Source organism: Bubalus kerabau, chromosome 17, assembly GCF_029407905.1.
Source record: "Bubalus kerabau isolate K-KA32 ecotype Philippines breed swamp buffalo chromosome 17, PCC_UOA_SB_1v2, whole genome shotgun sequence".
NCBI lineage: Eukaryota > Metazoa > Chordata > Mammalia > Artiodactyla > Bovidae > Bubalus > Bubalus kerabau.
Window position 1 is genome coordinate 67028578 of NC_073640.1, and position 16923 is coordinate 67045500.

The 16923-nt window shown below is 54.6% G+C and overlaps 1 protein-coding gene across 1 annotated transcript; it reads left to right on the plus strand.

Annotated features, from left to right (window-relative positions):
- The first annotated feature begins 250 nt into the window (after positions 1 to 250).
- PTPRH (protein tyrosine phosphatase receptor type H) lies at positions 251 to 16707 on the plus strand. The gene is made up of 15 exons (XM_055551239.1): positions 251 to 301; positions 1109 to 1142; positions 1744 to 2001; positions 2851 to 3150; positions 3487 to 3759; positions 5150 to 5228; positions 5343 to 5390; positions 10935 to 11025; positions 11404 to 11494; positions 11718 to 11794; positions 11881 to 12015; positions 12359 to 12481; positions 12656 to 12816; positions 15870 to 16005; positions 16102 to 16707. Exons 1-15 carry the CDS (start codon positions 251 to 253, stop codon positions 16225 to 16227), a joined length of 1983 nt encoding a protein of 660 aa, XP_055407214.1. The 3' UTR covers positions 16228 to 16707.
- Positions 16708 to 16923: the final 216 nt, after the last annotated feature.

A 16923-nucleotide genomic window follows, 5' to 3' on the forward strand; every position in this document is an offset into this window, starting at 1 on the left:
GCGGTGCCTTAACCTGGGGGCAGAAAGGGGATACCTCGAAGCCAGGCGGAGCCCAGCGTCCAGAGGTGAGGACCGAGGCTGCGGGGCGGGGCGGGCCTCAGGCTACAAGCCTCCATTTCCTCCTCCTCCCTTTCTGCTCTGACCTGTGGCCTCACGTCGGACTGGGAGAGGGGAATTCTTGCGTGTAAAGTCCAGCAGGTGGAAGGTCCCGGGGCTGGGACACCTGGGTCCCTCGGCAGCGTCCGCAGACATGACCGGGGCTGGCGGGGGCCTCCGGGCCTGGGGGAGCCTGCTGCTGCTGGTGAGTCCCCCAGACCCCGGGTCCGAGGGGAAGGGATGCTGGGGTCCCAGAACGCCGGCCCCACGGGGGGCGGGGCTTACCGGGCTTCGGGATTGGGGGAGGTTCCTAGGGAGGCTTACATACACCTGGTCTCAAGATCCTGCTGTGTCTGCTGCGGAAGTAAACGTTGGTTATTGGCAAGACTCAGGTATTTTATAAATAGAAGGGATTCAGGCCCAGGCCCTCCCCTCTCAGACCCGGGGGTCCAGGCCCCCAGCCCCTCCTTTCTCAGACCCAAGACTTCCAGATCCTCAGCCCTTTCTCTCTGAAACCCAGGGGTGCAGACCCCCAGCCCCTCGTCCCTCAGATTGCAGGGTCCAGGCCCCAGCCCCCTCGCTCAGATTGGGTGACAGTTTCCTGGTTCCCAGCCTCAATCTCTTCCTTCATTCCCAGTCTGTTGATCCCTGCCTTTGATCTTCCAAGGCCATATTTTTCAGGAAGTGAAACCATTCAGTTTATCTCAGCACCTTATGCTTGAAGCCAACCCCAGCTCCTGGGTCCCTGGAGTCCCATCCCTGCCTCACCACCCTCCCCCCTCCCCCACCACCCAACATACACACACACCCAAAGCAGACAAGGAAAGGTCGTGGGGCTGACCTTTGTCGGGGCCCAGCCTGGGGGAGGAGGTGCGGTGCCCTGTTCCTGCCCTCCGGGAGCACTGACTCACAGGGCCAGGGGCACTCGGGGAGGGTCACTGGCTGGCCGTCTCACCTGGGGTGAAGCAAGGTGAGCCTCAGAGTCTGATTCTCCCCTCTGGGCTGTCTCCAGGGCCTGTGCAGCTGGACAGGGGCCAGGGTGGCTGGTGAGTGACCCCTGCCTGAGTTCACAGCCCACGCAAAGCCACCACACCTCGACACCCATGAGCTTTGTGGTGGTGGTGGGGGGGGGGTGTCTCTATGGAGGACAAAGTGGCCACGGCAGGTGCCAATGGGAATGGTCCTTTCTGGACACGGGGCAGAAATGGGGGGTGGTAGAAGGGACAGGACTCCCCTGCTCGCACCAGACCCTCCTTCCCAGTCCTCAGCCCCCAGCCCCTGCCAGGAAGTTGGCTGCGGAGGCCCAGACCAGCATTGCTGCAGAAATCCTACCAGAAAGCGCGGCTCTAGATCTTGTCACTCAAGTGTGGTCCGCGCATGGGCAGTGGCCCCCCAGAGCTGACTGTGCGTGCGGAGCCTCCATCCCACCCCGGGCCTGTCAGTCAGAACCTGACTGTAAGGAGACTCCCAGGGATGCATGTGAACGCTGAGGTTTGGGAGGCGCTGATCGGGACCATGGCTCACATCTGTCTTCCAGCCTGTCACTGAGGCAGGCTTGGGAGCTCACCCTGAGGGTCAGACACGCCCAGCGACTCTCCCCTCCCCTGCTCCCCTGCTAACTCCAGATCCTTCTTCCTAACTTCTCAGCCTCCAGCACCATCAGCAACCTGACTGTGCAGAATCAGACCAGCAGCTCCATCACCCTGAGCTGGAAGGTGCCTGAAGGCTCTGAGCCTGAGAACTACTGTGTCCAGTGGACTGGTGATGGTAATGCAACTGTGTCTCAAAACACAACAAATACCACCATCACAGTGAAAGGACTTGAAGCCGGGACGTTGTACGAATTCTCTGTGTACGCAGTAGAGGATGGATTCAATAGCTCGGTGCGTCTCAAGGCCAGCACAGGTGAGAGGCAGCCGCTATTCGTATTGTTTTTGTTTGTTTTAATGGGAGGTGACAGACAGTGGTGGAGAGTTGACAGGAGAACGTGGCACCCTCCCTCGCCCAGGGTCCCTTTGGGCCACAACGAGCAGGCGATGAAGAAAGAACACATGCCCTACAAGAAGAGAAGCCAGCACAGTGAGAAGCCTGCACACTGCAGCGAAGAGTAGACCCCACTCGCTGCAGATAGGGAGTGCCTGCTCGCAGCCACGGAGACCCAATGCCACCACCACGATTAGTTAATTTATTAATTACCGCCGTGCTAGTGGTAAAGAACCCACCTCCAGTGCAGGATACACAGGAGACGCAGGTTTGATCCCTGGGTCGGGAAGATCCCCTGGAGAAGGAAATGGCAACCCACTTCAGTATTCTTGCCTGGGAAATTCCATGGACAGAGGAGCCTGGTGGGCTACAGTCCACGGGGTCACAGAGTCGGACACGACTTGACACACACACGTGAGACACACACGCATGCACCAGAAAGACCAGAGTCAACAACTCCACCTGGAAAGTTAATATGTCCAGAAGTGAGAAGGTTCTGTCCCTGGGGCAGCTTGAGACAGACAATGTAGGGTATGGTGATGGGTGGGACCCAGGGCTGTAGACCCCGGACAGAGGGCCTGAGCAATCCTGGCCCCCCCCACCCTTGGCCACTTTTCTGTGGTTCACACTCCTTAGCAAGTAGACCCCTTCCTATGCCTAGGTACTTCCGCTTTGCTTTGAGGAGGAGGAGACTGGGGAACCACGGGTGTGGGGTGGAGGGGAGGGGTCCTTGGGGATCCAGCCCCTTCAGTCTCTATCCTTACTTCTCAGCTCCCAGCGAGGTTACGGCCCTGCAGAAGCAAAATCAGACCAACAGCTCCATCACCCTGCAATGGGAAGCCCCTGCAGACCCACAGCCCCAGTTCTATGTATACTGGGTCCATTGGGCCAGCAGAGGACATCCCCAGAGGAAGCGAGGTCCCCAAGGACACCAGGACAACCAGACAGGCAGCACCAACAGGACTCACTATATGGTGGAGGCGCTGGCACCCGGGACTTGGTACTGCTTCAACGTGTGGGCCGAGAGCTATGGTGTACACGGTTACAAACAGAGCCTCAATGCGTCCACGGGTGAGATGGGGCTCCCTTTAACCTGGTGGGGGGTTAGGTCTGGCCTGGGGGCAGTGAGAGGTAAGCGGACTCCAAATCCAATCAGGCCATGGGGTCATGATGTCATGTGTTGCAGTGACATGGATGGTCAAAGGGCTCATGGGAGTTGTAGCCTGTGGAGACCTATGGCCTGTCCCCGTGTGGACAATAGAGAATGAGGGGTGAAGAGGTATTCTGGTTTGGGGGAAGGAAAGGACGCGCTGGTTCTCAGAGAACTGGCCTGACTGGTGGGGAGAGGGGCAGTGGGAAGTCCCCCCAGATGGAGCCTCCTGATGCCTCTCATCCTCCTGCACACAGCCCCAGATCCTGCCAACATCACCTCCTGTGTCATCACCTCTGGGGGCCACGAGGTCATCCTGACCTGGTCCTGCCCCCAGGGAGGCTACGAGGCCTTTGAACTGGAGGTCGAGGGGCAGCCGGGCCCCCAGAACAGGTCCTCCTGCGGGGATGCTGTGAAGGTGTCGTTACTCAGGCCGGCTCAGTCCTACTCAGCCACAGTCACGACCGTCTGGGATGAAATGAGGGCCCCATCTGCCTCGGTAGCCTGCCACGCGGAGAGCAGGCACGCGGGTGAGTGGGGTCCCGGGGACGGGGGACTCGTGGCCTTCTCCCCAGACCCCTTCAGGCCTTGCTCTGAGGCAGGCCCACCTGCCCAGGGGGTCCTCTCTGCTTGTGTTTTGTTTCCTGCTTTCTTTAAAACAGCTCTGTTGAGATGTGATTCCTATAACATACAACAGTTCACCCACTGAAAGGGTACAACCCAATGGCTGCTGCATATTCGCAGTATTTGCAGCCATTGTTGCCATCGGTTTTAGAACGTTTTCATCATCCCATAAAGAAAAGAAAAGTTGTCCCCTTAAGCCTTGTTGTTGTTCGGTCGCTCAGTCGTGTCTGACTCTTTGCGACCCCATGAACCGCAGCATGCCAGGCCTCCCTGTCCGTCATCAACTCCTGGAGTTCACCCAGATTCATGTCCATTGAGTTGGTGATGCCATCCAACCATCTCATCCTCTGTCGTCCCCTTCTCCTCTTGCCCTCAATCTTTCCCAGCATCAGGGGCTTTTCCAGTGAGTCGGCTCTTCGCATCAGGTGGCCAAAGTATTGCCGCTTCAGCTTCAGCATCAGTCCTTCCAATGAATACTAAGGGTTGATTTCCTTTAGGATGGACTGGTTTGCTCTCCTTGCTGTTCACAGGACTCTCAAGAGTCTCCTTTAAGCCTGTTACCCCCTGACTTCCCCAGTCCTCCACCAACCAGCCATTGATGATCTCTAATCTACACCTATCTCTCTAGATTTGCCTCTTCTGGATCTTTCCTAGAAATTCAATCACACAGTATGTGGTCCTTTGTGACTGGTTTCTCTCACTTAGTGTAATGTTTTTAAGGCTCATCCAGTGTTCTAATGTGTATCAATCAGTGCTTCGTTGCTTTTTAAAAATTTAATTATTTGTTTTGGCTGTGCTGGGTCTTGGTCGCTGCAAGGGTTTTTCTCCAGTTGTTGGGGGTGGGGCTCCTCTCTAGTTGGGATGCGCCAGTGTCTCGCTGTGGTGGCATTTCTTGTTGTGGAGCACAGGCTCTGGGGCATGTGGGCTTCAGGAGCTGTGGTGCATGGGCTCAGGAGTTGCAGCTCCTGGGCTCAGTAGTCGTGGCACATGGGCTTAGTTGCTTCGAGGCCTGTGGAATCTTCCCGGATCAGGGATCGAACCTGTGTCCCCTGCTCTGGCAGGCAGATTCTTACCATGGAGCCACCAGGGAAGCCCCCGAGCAAGTGATGACTTTTGATCTGCAACTTGGGAACTAAGAGGCTGTGGGGCAAGGTTGGGTCGGTGGGTGGTGGGGGTGGGTTCTCTCCCTCCTCTGCCCTCGAGTCTACCCCGTGGGCCTCTGATCTGAGTCTGGGGGACTTGGGATGGCAGGAATGAAGCGCCGGGCTCTAACAGCCCCCACCCCGCCTTCCCCAGGGGTCATCGCCGGAGCTGTGGTCAGCGTCCTCCTGTTACTCGTCCTGGTGGGCCTGCTGCTCTTCTTCCTGAAGAGGAGGTGAGACTCTGCGCAGGGCTCACGGGGCACCTGGAGGGGGGCCTGGGGGACCGACGGGGACCCCTGCTCCAGCCTCATTCCCCGAACCTTTTCCTCCCCTTGTCCTTTTCCCAGGCGTAGAAAGAGGGAGAAGAAACCTGCACCCAAGGATCTGGAGATCAGGTGAGCGGGTCTGGGGAGCGCCAGAGACTTGCTGTCAGGTCAAATCCAGTTGGCCACTGGACAGGTCAGAGGGCAGGACTAGGGGATCCACCTGCAGAGACCATCATGCCTCCACTGCTGCCCGCTCCCTAAGTGCTCCGGGCCAGAGGCTACAGAACCGCTTTCAGTCTCCGTTCTGGGACTCCCGCTCATTCATCCAGCGGCGCGACCACCGAACCCTGTAAAGCGTCAGGCACTGTTGTAGGAAACAGCAACGGAAACAAAGATTCCTGCCCTCGTGGCGCTTACGTTCCAGCACAAGGACTTACCTGCTGGTCTGGGGGTTGGAACTCCAGGCTTCCACTGCAGGGCACACGGGTTAGACCCCTGGTTGGGGACCTAAGATCCTTCAAGCCTCGAGGCACAACCGAAAGCAAACACATGAGCACATAGGAAGCAGAACAAGTTGATGAAGGCCAAGATGGTTACGTGGAAACAAATAAAGCGAGAGATAGGGCTAACAAGAGTAGGGGAATATTTTAAATAGGGTGTCCAGGAGAAGCCTCACTAAGCAGATGACTAAAAGAAAGCCATTTGAGGACAGACTTGAAACAAATGAGGGGAAGAACCCTGTGCCCACCTGGGAAAAGACATTCCAGGCAGAGGCCCTGACGCAATCACCCTCTTGGGGTGTTGGGAGAACGAGGCGTGTCTCTGAGGTTGAGCAGAATGTGGGTGAAGGGAGGCGGGTAGGAAGTGAGGTTGGAGAGGTACCAGGTGGGGTCAGATAAGAGTGAAGACTTTGCATTTTATCTGGAGATCGGAGTGTTTGGAAGCTTTTGAGTAGACCCGTGATGCAGTTAAGAAGCAAATGCAAAAAGCAGGGAAGCAGCAAGATGTGTTAAATAATGCAGACATTGTTAAGTCTCAGAGCAGGAAATGGTTAGAGGGAATCAGATGCAAGATGTCATCTGAGTGTTTAAACAGCAGATCTGGTTAAAGATTGGATGTGTTGGTGTGGAACTCAGAGAGGGCTCAAGGGTGACCCCAAGGCATTTAGCCTGAGCCCCAGGAAGGCTGGAATCACTATGACTCGAGGCAGAATGTCTCTGGTTGGGGAAGGTTTGGGGCAAAGGTGTCAGGAGCTCAGCGGTGGACACACTGAGCTTGAAATGCTTGTTGGGTGTGCGGGTGAAGACAAAGATGAACAAGCGTTGGATAAAGTCTTGCAGTTCAGGACAACATTTGTGCAAATATCTTCATCACTCTGGGTCAATCATCATTAAATCTCTATGTTAGAACAGTCCCCAGGGATTAACAGAGGAGAGTCAGGGCAAGGAGTTAAGGAAAGCTGGGAGGCCAGCTGGGAGGTTATTCAGTTGCTCAGTGGAGTCCGACTCTGTCACCCCGTGGAATGCAGCACGCCAGGCTCCCCTGTCCTTCACTATATTCAAGAGTTTGCTCAAACTCATGTCCATCGAGTTGGTGATGCCATCCAACCATCTTATCCTCTGTTGTCCCCTTCTCTTCCTGCCTTCAGTCTTTCCCAGCATCAGGGTCTTTTCCAACGAGTCAGTTCTTCCCATCAGGTGGCCAAAGTATTGGAGCTTCAGCTTCAGCATCAGTGCTTCCAGTGAATATTCAGGGTTCATTTCCTTTAGGATGGACTGGTTTGATTGCCTTGCAGTTCATGGGGCTCGTGGGCACAAAAAGAAAGAGGGGATGGCCACCAGAGGTGGGTGCCTGAGGAGGAGTAAATACAGGTGTGGGGGCGATGACACCCAGTTTCTCCTTCGCTGTAGAATGTGTCCTGGCCAGCATCTTGCCCCAGTCACCCTCTGACCTCTCCCCTCCCTACCCTGTGTCCATTATACGGCACCTGCGACAAATCTCTGCACCCACTGGATTCCAAGTCTGGTCCCGTCTACACGTCGAGCATTTTGCCATCCTCAACCTCCGTTCGCGTGTTTGCATGTCCCAGCGACGATCCTTGGGGACTCGCAGGTGGAGATTCCTGGAGGCTGGTGGGAAACAGGTCTGAAACTCAGGACGGGGAGAAGTAGGGACTGGAGATTTAGAAATCGCAGACAGAGGTGAAGCTACAGAAGTGGTCAAACCCCATGAGAAGTGTGTGTCCAGTGGGAAAGGGGGACTCGAGGATGGACTCCCGGGAACGCCCCCCTTTTAGGATGGATGGAGGGCGAGGGGCCACTGAGGAGGAGGAGCAGCAGCGGCCAGAGAGGCCAGTGGTGGTGCCAGCCAGGAGAGGGTGCTCAGAAGAGGGTGGATCCGGAAAAAAACCAAAGTGCCGTCAGTGGCGCCGGACGCTCCGGAGCACTGACTCGAAGGATGGCCTGAGAGGCGGCCTTTGGAACTGCAGATAAGGAGGCAAATCAGACTTTGAAACAGTCCTTGTTCCCCTGGAGTCGCGGTGCAGACACCAGGCCGTGGTGAAGGGTGGGAAGGAAGCAGAGAAAACCAGCTTGCCTGAGAAGACTGAAGGCAAACGCGCGTTTTCAGCCATCTCATTGTTGTGTAGGTATGATGGGGCCACTGGATCCGGAGACAGACACCGTTCAGAGGCAGTTTACTGCACTCGCAGATCCCAGCGAGGGGTTACACGTTACACCAGGCAGGGCCACGCAGTCACACACCCAGCGTCAGCTGGGAGGCGGGGGATCCCTGGGGAAGAGGCTGTATCCTGGTTTTCATGGGGACAAGTGGGCAATGCACGCCAGACAGGTTCAACTGGAATCACCTCAGTGGACCCTGAGGGCTGTTCCCTGCCGCTGGTGGCGATCTGAGCAGACGGCCCAGAGTGTGTGATCCTGAAAGGGGTGGTGGTGAGGGTGTGCAATTTAATCAGATCGTCCGGAAGGCGAACCGGGGAACTCCTTGGCGTCTGATTCGCCACCAGGGCCAGGTTCAGTCCCGGGTCAGGGATCTCCTGCAGGCCACACAGCTCGGCCAAAGGAATAAAGTGTAAAAATAAAGCAAAAACCCATTACGTTAAAAAAAGAAAAAACAAGAGGAGAACTGAACTGGTGAGCCTCCAGCCAGGGACTCAAAACTGAGTCTGGACTGACTGACCGTGCTGACAGCACTAAGCTATAAGGGGAGGAGGCAGAAACGCCTGGAGCGGGAGCCGCGCGAGGTCAAAGGACGTGTTTTTTTTTTTTTTTTTTTTTTTGTCTGTGCCGGGTCTTAGTTGCCCTGCAGGCTTTTCTCCAGTTGCAGAGCGCAGGCTTCTCATCGCGGTGACTTCTCTTGTTGCCGGGCACCAGGGATCAAACCTGTGTCCCCTGCGTTGGCAGGTGGATTCTTTACCACTGAACCACCATGGAAGCCCCAGAGGATTACTTTTTTCAGTACGAAAGTGAGAGTAGCATGTTCACACACAAACGGGGAGAGGGAAGAGCCAGGGAGGGCCACAGGGAATTGGGGCCTAGAGATGGGCCGTGGCCCTAAAGGGCAGAAGGAACACCTCTCCCTCTTTCTGAGTCAAAATGACTCCCAAGGGACATCCCTGGTGGTCCAGCGGTTAAGACTCTGTGCTCCCCATGCAGGGGGCCTGGCTTTGATCCCTTCTCAGGGAACTTGATACCACATGTCACAACTAAGACCCAACATAGCCAAAAAACAAATTCGGATGGTGGTAAAAAGATAGATAAGCTGTAATTCACCACTGCAGACTGTTTTTAAGTGCCCAGTTCAGTGGCACGAAGTCCACTCCCATCGTTGTGCAACTGCCACCACCATCTCTCCGTAAAACTCTTAAAACACACACACACACACACACACACGGCTTTGTTTATTTAGGCCAAGTTGCATGACTTGTGGGATCTTATTTCCCCATTCGGGGATCAAACTGGCACCCTTGGCAGTGAAAGCCTGGAGTCCTAACCACTGGACTGCGGAGAAATTCCCTATAGAACTCTCTTCACCTGGCAAAAATGAAACTCTGCACCCAGTAAACACTAACTCCCCATTTCCCCTGTCTCCCCAGCCCCTGGAGACCCCCTTCTACTTTCTGGTTGTATGAGTTTGATGACTAGCTGCCTCATATAGGTGGAATGGTATTTGTCCTCTTGTGACCGGCTCATTTCACCCAGCATCAGGCCCTCATGTTCATCCATGTTGCCTTATGGGTCAGAATTTCCTTCCTTCTTAAGGATGAATAATACTCCACTGTATACATAGACCACGTCTTCTTGATCCATTCGCCTATCAGTGGACACTTGGCTTGCTTTCACTTTTTAGCCACTGTGAATAAAGCAGCTATGAACGTGGGTGTACAAATATCTGAGACATTGCTTTCAATTCTTTTGGGTGTATACCCATTGACAGATTTGATGAATGAGAAACAAAGTCGCTAATTCGAAAAGATGTCTGCACCTCCCATGTTCATAGCAGCAGTATCCACCATAGCCAGGATATGGTAACAAACTAGATGTCCATCAGTGGATGATGAACAAAGAACATGCACCATACAGACAATGGAATATCACTGAGCCATTAAAAAGGAATGAAATGATGCCATTTGTGACACCCTGGATGGACCTTTAGGGCATTATGCTAAGTGAGATTAGTCAGAGGAGGACAAATACCGTATGATATCACTTACATCCGGAATCGTAAAAACGGTTGAGGGAATTCCCTGGTGGTCCAGGGATTAGGACTCAGTGCTTTTACTGCCAGAGGCTTGGGTTCAGCCCATGCTCAGGGAACTAAGATCTTGCAAGCTTTGTGGCACGGTCAAAAAAAAAATTTTTTTTTTTAATTAAACCTCAGACTCATAGATACAGAGAATACACTGGTGGGTGCCAGAGGCAGAGGGTGACTTGGGTGAAGGAGGCTAAAAGGTCCAAACTTCCAATTATAAGATCACTGCAGATGGTGACTGCAGCCATGAAATTAAAAGACGCTTACTCCTTGGAAGGAAAGTTATGACCAACCTAGAGAGCAGAGACATTACTTTGCCAACTAAGGTTTGTCTAGTCAAGGCTATGGCTTTTCCAGTGCTCATGTATGGATGTGAGAGTTGGACTGTGAAGAAAGCTGAGTGCCGAAGAATTGATGCTTTTAAACTGTGGTGTTGGAGAAGACTCTTGAGAGTCCCTTGGACTGCAAGGAGATCCAACCAGTCCATCCTAAAAGAGATCAGTCCTGGGTGTTCATTGGAAGGACTGATACTAAAGCTGAAACTCCAGTACTTTGGCCACCTTATGCGAAGAGTTGACTCATTGGAAAAGACTCTGATGCTGGGAGGGATTGGGGGCAGGAGGAGAAGACGACAGAGGATGAGATGGCTGGATGGCATCACTGACTTGATGGATGTGAGTTTGAGTGAACTCCGGGAGTTGGTGATGGACAGGGAGGCCTGGCGTGCTGCGATTCGTGGGGTTGCAGAGAGTCGGACACGACTGAGCGACTGAACTGAACTGAACTGAAGTCCTGGGGAGGTACAAAAAAAGAAAACAAAGCAAAACCCTCTCCTTTTATCCCAAGAACGTGCAGTTAAAGGCGGTTCAAAGACTCACCCTTCTCCCCGCCCTCCCCCCACAGGTTCCCAGGGGACATCCTGGCGGAAGACTTTGCCGAGCACGTCTGGAGAAACCAGAGGGACAGCAACTATGGCTTTGCCGAGGAGTACCAGGTGGGGTGAACCAGCCCCGCGTGCCTACTAGCCCCTCCTGCCCCTGCGGGGCTGAGCGGAAGCAGGCATGCCCAGCTGGGTGGCTCACAGAAATCCCCAGCCACCATTGGCCACCTTTTTGACTCTCACACTGGTGTCGGGTAGCCGGGTCCCTCCTCTCCCGCCTGCCCCCAGCCCGGGCCCCTTCCTCCCTTCTTCCCAGTAGCCGTCTCAGACGCGCCCCGGGAACGGTAGGTGCACGCGTCCTATCTCTGTGGGTGCTGCAGAATTCCCGGGGGCACAGGGTGAGTGGGGTGGCGCCACGCGGCTGGCCCCGGGTAGGGGTGGGCCGAGGAAACCCAGTACCCATGCACGCTCCCCCACTTCCTCCGCCCCCAGCAACTGGCCCTGGAGGACCACGGCCAGTCCCAGACGGTGGCCTCAGCCCTGGAGAACAGCGCCAAGAACCGCTACAGGAACGTGCTGCCCTGTGAGTCTCGAGTCTCCGGCGTTCTCGCCTGCGACGTCGTCAACACCCTCGTCCCTTGTTCCCCTCGAGAGACAAAGCTCCTGCCCCAGTGAGCGGGGAGCCCCTCGGCCGGCTCCTCCCGACGGGGCCCCTCGCCCCCTCCCAGCTCCCTGTGTCTGCCCGTCCCCGCCTTCCCCGCTTTCCCCGCTCCCTCCGCTTCGCTAACGCCGGCATCTCCCCTTAGACGACTGGTCCCGCGTGCCCCTGCAGGCCCTCCTCGGACAGCCGGGCTCCGAGTACATCAACGCCAGCTTCATCCCCGTAAGGCTGGGGTCAGACTGGGCTCGGGAGCCTCGGGAGGTAAGGGCCGGGGGCAGGGGGGCCCTGACCCGTCTGCCTCCGTCCAGGGCCTCTGGAGCCCCCGGGAGTTCATTGCGGCTCAGGGTCCCCTGCCGCAGACCGTGGGAGACTTCTGGCGCATGGTCTGGGAGCAGCAGAGCCACACCCTGGTCATGCTGACCAACTGCGTGGAGTCCGGCCGGGTGAGGGGAGCCCCGGACCCCGGGGGCGGGGGGGGGCGCCCTCCAGGCTGTAGCCTGTGATCCTGCCCTAGACACGGGTCCCGGGGTGGACCCTGACCCAACCTTGGGGTTCCCAGCACGACCCCACCCCTCCCGCCTCCCCCAGCCCACCCACTGGCCTCCTATGGGGTGAAGCTGCTCTGGAAGACCTGAGGAAGGGGGAGTCCTCCTGGCTGGTGTGGCTCTCCCCTTGGTTCCCGGGCCGGGGCCGCGTCCCCGGTGCTGAAACCCAGAGCCACGCGGGGGTGCTCCGGGGGAGGTTCTCCGCAGCCTCCTGTAGTCTGACCCACCTGTCTCCCCCCAGGTGAAGTGTGAGCATTACTGGCCTCTGGACGCCCAGCCCTTCACCCACGGGCACCTGCAGGTGACGCTGGTGGGGGAGGAGGTGGCGGAGAACTGGGCGGTCCGGAACCTGAAGCTACGCCATGTAAGCCCCGCCCCCCTCGACTGGCAGTTCCTCCCCCGCGGCGGCCCCTCCCCAGAGCTCCCCCGGAAGTCGCGGTTTCCATCGCTTCCACCGGGGACCTCCGCGTGCCCCAGCGGTGCCCGCACCCATCAGAAACAGGCCCCGGACTGAGGTCCCCTGAACCCCTGCCTCTAGGTGCAACAGCAGAAGACTTTGCCGGTGCGTCAGTTCCACTACATGACCTGGCCAGACCACGGCGTGCCCCACTCCCCAGACCCCTTGCTGGCCTTCTGGAGAATGCTCCGGCAGTGGCTGGACCGGACGGTGGGGGGCGGGCCTCCGATCGTGCACTGCAGGTGAGGAGGGGTCGGACCCCCGCCCTACGCCACAGAATCCGGCCTCTCGAGTCCTTAGAGGACTTGAGGAGGAGGCGGAGGAGACTAGGAAGGCATGCAGGATGGAGGCAGGAGGTGAAGGGGTGGTGGTGCAGGTTGGGAACGAGGATGAAGATGAAGGGATGGGAAAGGAGGGAAAAGAAATAAAGGAGGCGGCATGGGTGGGGAGGAAAGGGTGAAGGACAAGAGCAGGAAACGGCCAGAGGTCTTAAGAAACGTTTAAAACACCTCCTTGGGGAAACTCCCGGTTGGCCAATGGTTAGGACACAGTGCTTTCACTGCCAAGAGCCTGATTCATTCCCTGGTGGGGGAGCTAAGACCCCACAAGTCTCACCGCTTGGCAAAATAATAATAATAAAATTAAAATGGTTCGTTTCATGTTTAAAGAAAAATGACTCTCTTGGGAGCTCATCTGCTCTGTATGAACCTCAGCTGGTCACTTCCTAGCTGAGAGTCCTGGGACGGTGGGCTTCACCTCACTCAGCCACATTGCCCTGTTTGTAAAATGGACACGCTCTGCTGACAGTTCCTACTTCTGAAGGGTGGGAGAAGTGCACAGAGGACACGAGGCACCCAGAACGGGGCCTCGCAGATAGAACTGTGCACACTCATTAGTTACTACTTCCTACTTAAGCAACCCCCACTTATACTGTAGCCTCCAGAATCAGATCAGATCAGATCAGTCGCTCAGTCATGTCCGACTCTTTGCGACCCCATGAATCGCAGCACGCCAGGCCTCCTTGTCCATCACCAACTCCCGGAGTTCACTCAAACTCATGTCCATCGAGTCAGTGATGCCATCCAGCCCTAACCCTAACCCTAACTCTGTTGTCCCCTTCTCCTCTTGCCCTCAATCCCTCCCAGCATCAGAGTCTTTTCCAATGAGTCAACTCTTCGCATGAGGAGGCCAAAGTACTGGAGTTTAAGCTTTAGCATCATTCCCTCCAAAGAAATCCCAGGGCTGATCTCCTTCAGAATGGACTGGTTGGATCTCCTTGCAGTCCAAGGGACTCTCAAGAGTCTTCTCCAACACCACAGTTCAAAAGCATCAATTCTTCGGCGCTCAGCCTTCTTCACAGTCCAACTCTCACATCCATTCATGACCACAGGAAAAACCATAGCCTTGACTAGACGGACCTTTGTTGGCAAAGTAATGTCTCTGCTTTTGAACATGCTTCTAGGTTGGTCATAACTTTCCTTCCAAGGAGTAAGCGTCTTTTAATTTCATGGCTGCAGTTACCATCTGTAGTGAATTTGGAGCCCAGAAAAATAAAGTCGGACACTGTTTCCACTGTTTCCCCATCTATTTCCCATGAAGTGATGGGACCGGATGCCATGATCTTCGTTTTCTGAATGTTGAGCTTTAAGCCAACTTTTTCACTCTCCACTTTCACTTTCATCAAGAGGCTTTTTAGTTCCTCTTCACTTTCTGCCATAAGGGTGGTGTCATCTGCATATCTGAGGTTATTGATATTTCTCCCGGCAGTCTTGATTCCAGCTTGTGTTTCTTCCAGTCCAGCATTTCTCATGATGTACTCTGCATATAAGTTAAATAAACAGGTGACAGTATACAGCCTTGACGAACTCCTTTTCCTATTTGGAACCAGTCTGTTGTTCCATGTCCAGTTCTAACTGTTGCTTCCTGACCTGCATATAAATTTCTCAAGAGGCAGATCAGGTGGTCTGGTATGCCCATCTCTTTCAGAATTTTCCACAGTTTATTGTGATAAAGCAGAAATAGATGCTTTTCTGGAACTCTCTTGCTTTTTCCATGATCCAGCGGATGTTGGCAATTTGATCTCTGGTTCCTCTGCCTTTTCTAAAACCAGCTTGAACATCAGGAAGTTCACGGTTCACATATTGCTGAAGCCTGGCTTGGAGAATTTTGAGCATTACTTTACTAGCGTGTGAGATGAGTGCAATTGTGCGGTAGTTTGAGCATTCTTTGGCATTGCCTTTCTTTGGGATTGGAATGAAAACTGCCCTTTTCCAGTCCTGTGGCCACTGCTGAGTTTTCCAAATTTGCTGGCATATTGAGTGCAGCACTTTCACAGCATCATCTTTCAGGATTTGGAATAGCTCAACTGGAATTCCATCACCTCCACTAGCTTTGTTCATAGTGATGCTTTCTAAGGCCCCTTGACTTCACATTCCAGGATGTCTGGCTCTAGGTCTGTGATCACACCATCGTGATTATCTGGGTCGTGAAGATCTTTTTTGTACAGTTCTTCTGTGCATTCTTGCCATCTCTTCTTAATATCTTCTGCTTCTGTTAGGTCCATACTATTTCTGTCCTTTATTGAGCCCATCTTTGCATGAAATGTTCCTTTGGTATTTCTGATTTTCTTGAAGAGATCTCTAGTCTTTCCCATTCTGTTGTTTTCCTCTATTTCTTTGCATTGATTGCTGAAGAAGGCTTTCTGATCTCTTCTTGCCATTCTTTGGAACTCTGCATTCAGATGCTTATATCTTTCCTTTTCTCCTTTGCTTTTCACTTCTCTTCTTTTCACAGCTATTTGTAAGGCCTCCCCAGACAGCCATTTTGCTTTTTTTGCATTTCTTTTCCATGGGGATGGTCTTGATCCCTGTCTCCTGTACAAAGTCAAGAGCCCCCGCCCACAGTTCATCAGGCACTCTATCTATCAGATCTATCTATTTCTCACTTCCACTGTATAATCATAAGGGATTTGATTTAGGTCATACCTGATTGGTCTAGTGGTTTTCCCTACTTTCTTCAATTTAAGTCTGAATTTGGCAATAAGGAGTTCATGGTCTGAGCCACAGTCAGCTCCTGGTCTTGTTTTTGCTGACTATATAGAGCTTCTCCATCTTTGGCTGCAAAGAATATAATCAATCTGATTTTGGTGTTGACATCTGGTGATGTCCATGTATAGAGTCTTCTCTGGAATAGCCCCGCTAAATACCCGACCTCTGGGTACTCCAAAGACGGAGCCCTCCAGTCAGCGGGGGCTCCCGGCGCCCCCATGGCCTGACGCCTCCTTGTTCCTGCCTAGCGCTGGTGTGGGCCGCACGGGCACCCTCATTGCTCTGGATGTGCTGCTGCGGCAGCTGGAGTGCGAGGGTCTTGTGGGGCCCTTTGGCTACGTGAAGAAGATGCGAGAGAGCCGCCCACTGATGGTGCAGACCGAGGTGAGGGGGATCCCCGGGCTGGGCTGGGTGGGCGCGTGGGCAGGGAGAGCTGGCCCGAGGCTCAGGAGGGCGCCCCCCGCCCTGCTCTGTTCCCAGGCCCAGTACGTGTTCCTGCACCAGTGCATCCTTCAGTTTCTGCAACAGTCAGCCACAGTGCGGGCTCAGAAGGGGGCCACCTACGAGAACCTGCTGATGGAGAATGGAGCTGCTACAGAGGCCTAAGCTGTGGGAGAGCTGAGACCCCTGCCCTTCTAGACACAGACTCTGCACCCCTGCTTCAGCCCAGATGCCTGGGCCCCTGGGACAGCTGAGGGTTGGGGTCCCAGACTCCCGGGCCCTCAAGGAAGAGAGGGGACCAGCAGCCTAGATTCCTACTTTCTGGAGAGGGGTCGAGCCCGGATCCTGGATTTCCAGTTCCTTGCAGAAGGAGAGGGATGGGGTCCAGGAGTCTCTGGCTTTTGTTTGAGGGAGGAGGAGAAGGTAGGGTCTCAAGGAAACAAGCTGAACTCTGAGGAAGAAAGGAAGTAATGAGGCTCCAGAATTCTGGCCACCTTAGGAACAAGGGTGGGCAGGGACCTGCCCACCTTTTACTCCAGAAACCAAATCAGTCTTCAAGAATCTGATGTTTTCCCTTACCCTGCCGCCTGTACATATTTTTTTCTTTTATCCCATAACTTATTAAATCACTATTTTCCCCAGAGACACCCGTCCCCACAGTGGATTTCTGGGTCTGGAAATAATATAATATTGAGGTGGGTTCCTGATGTATAGGTACTGAGGCAAAGGTCCCAGGAAGGTAGCTACAGGGATTCACAATTGGCACCTGAAAATGTAGGTTTGGACAGTTGAGTCTTTCCGAGAAGGCCCAGGGTGTGGGCAGTGTGGGCTCCGTGCCCTGAGCTAGGAGCATGGAGGCTT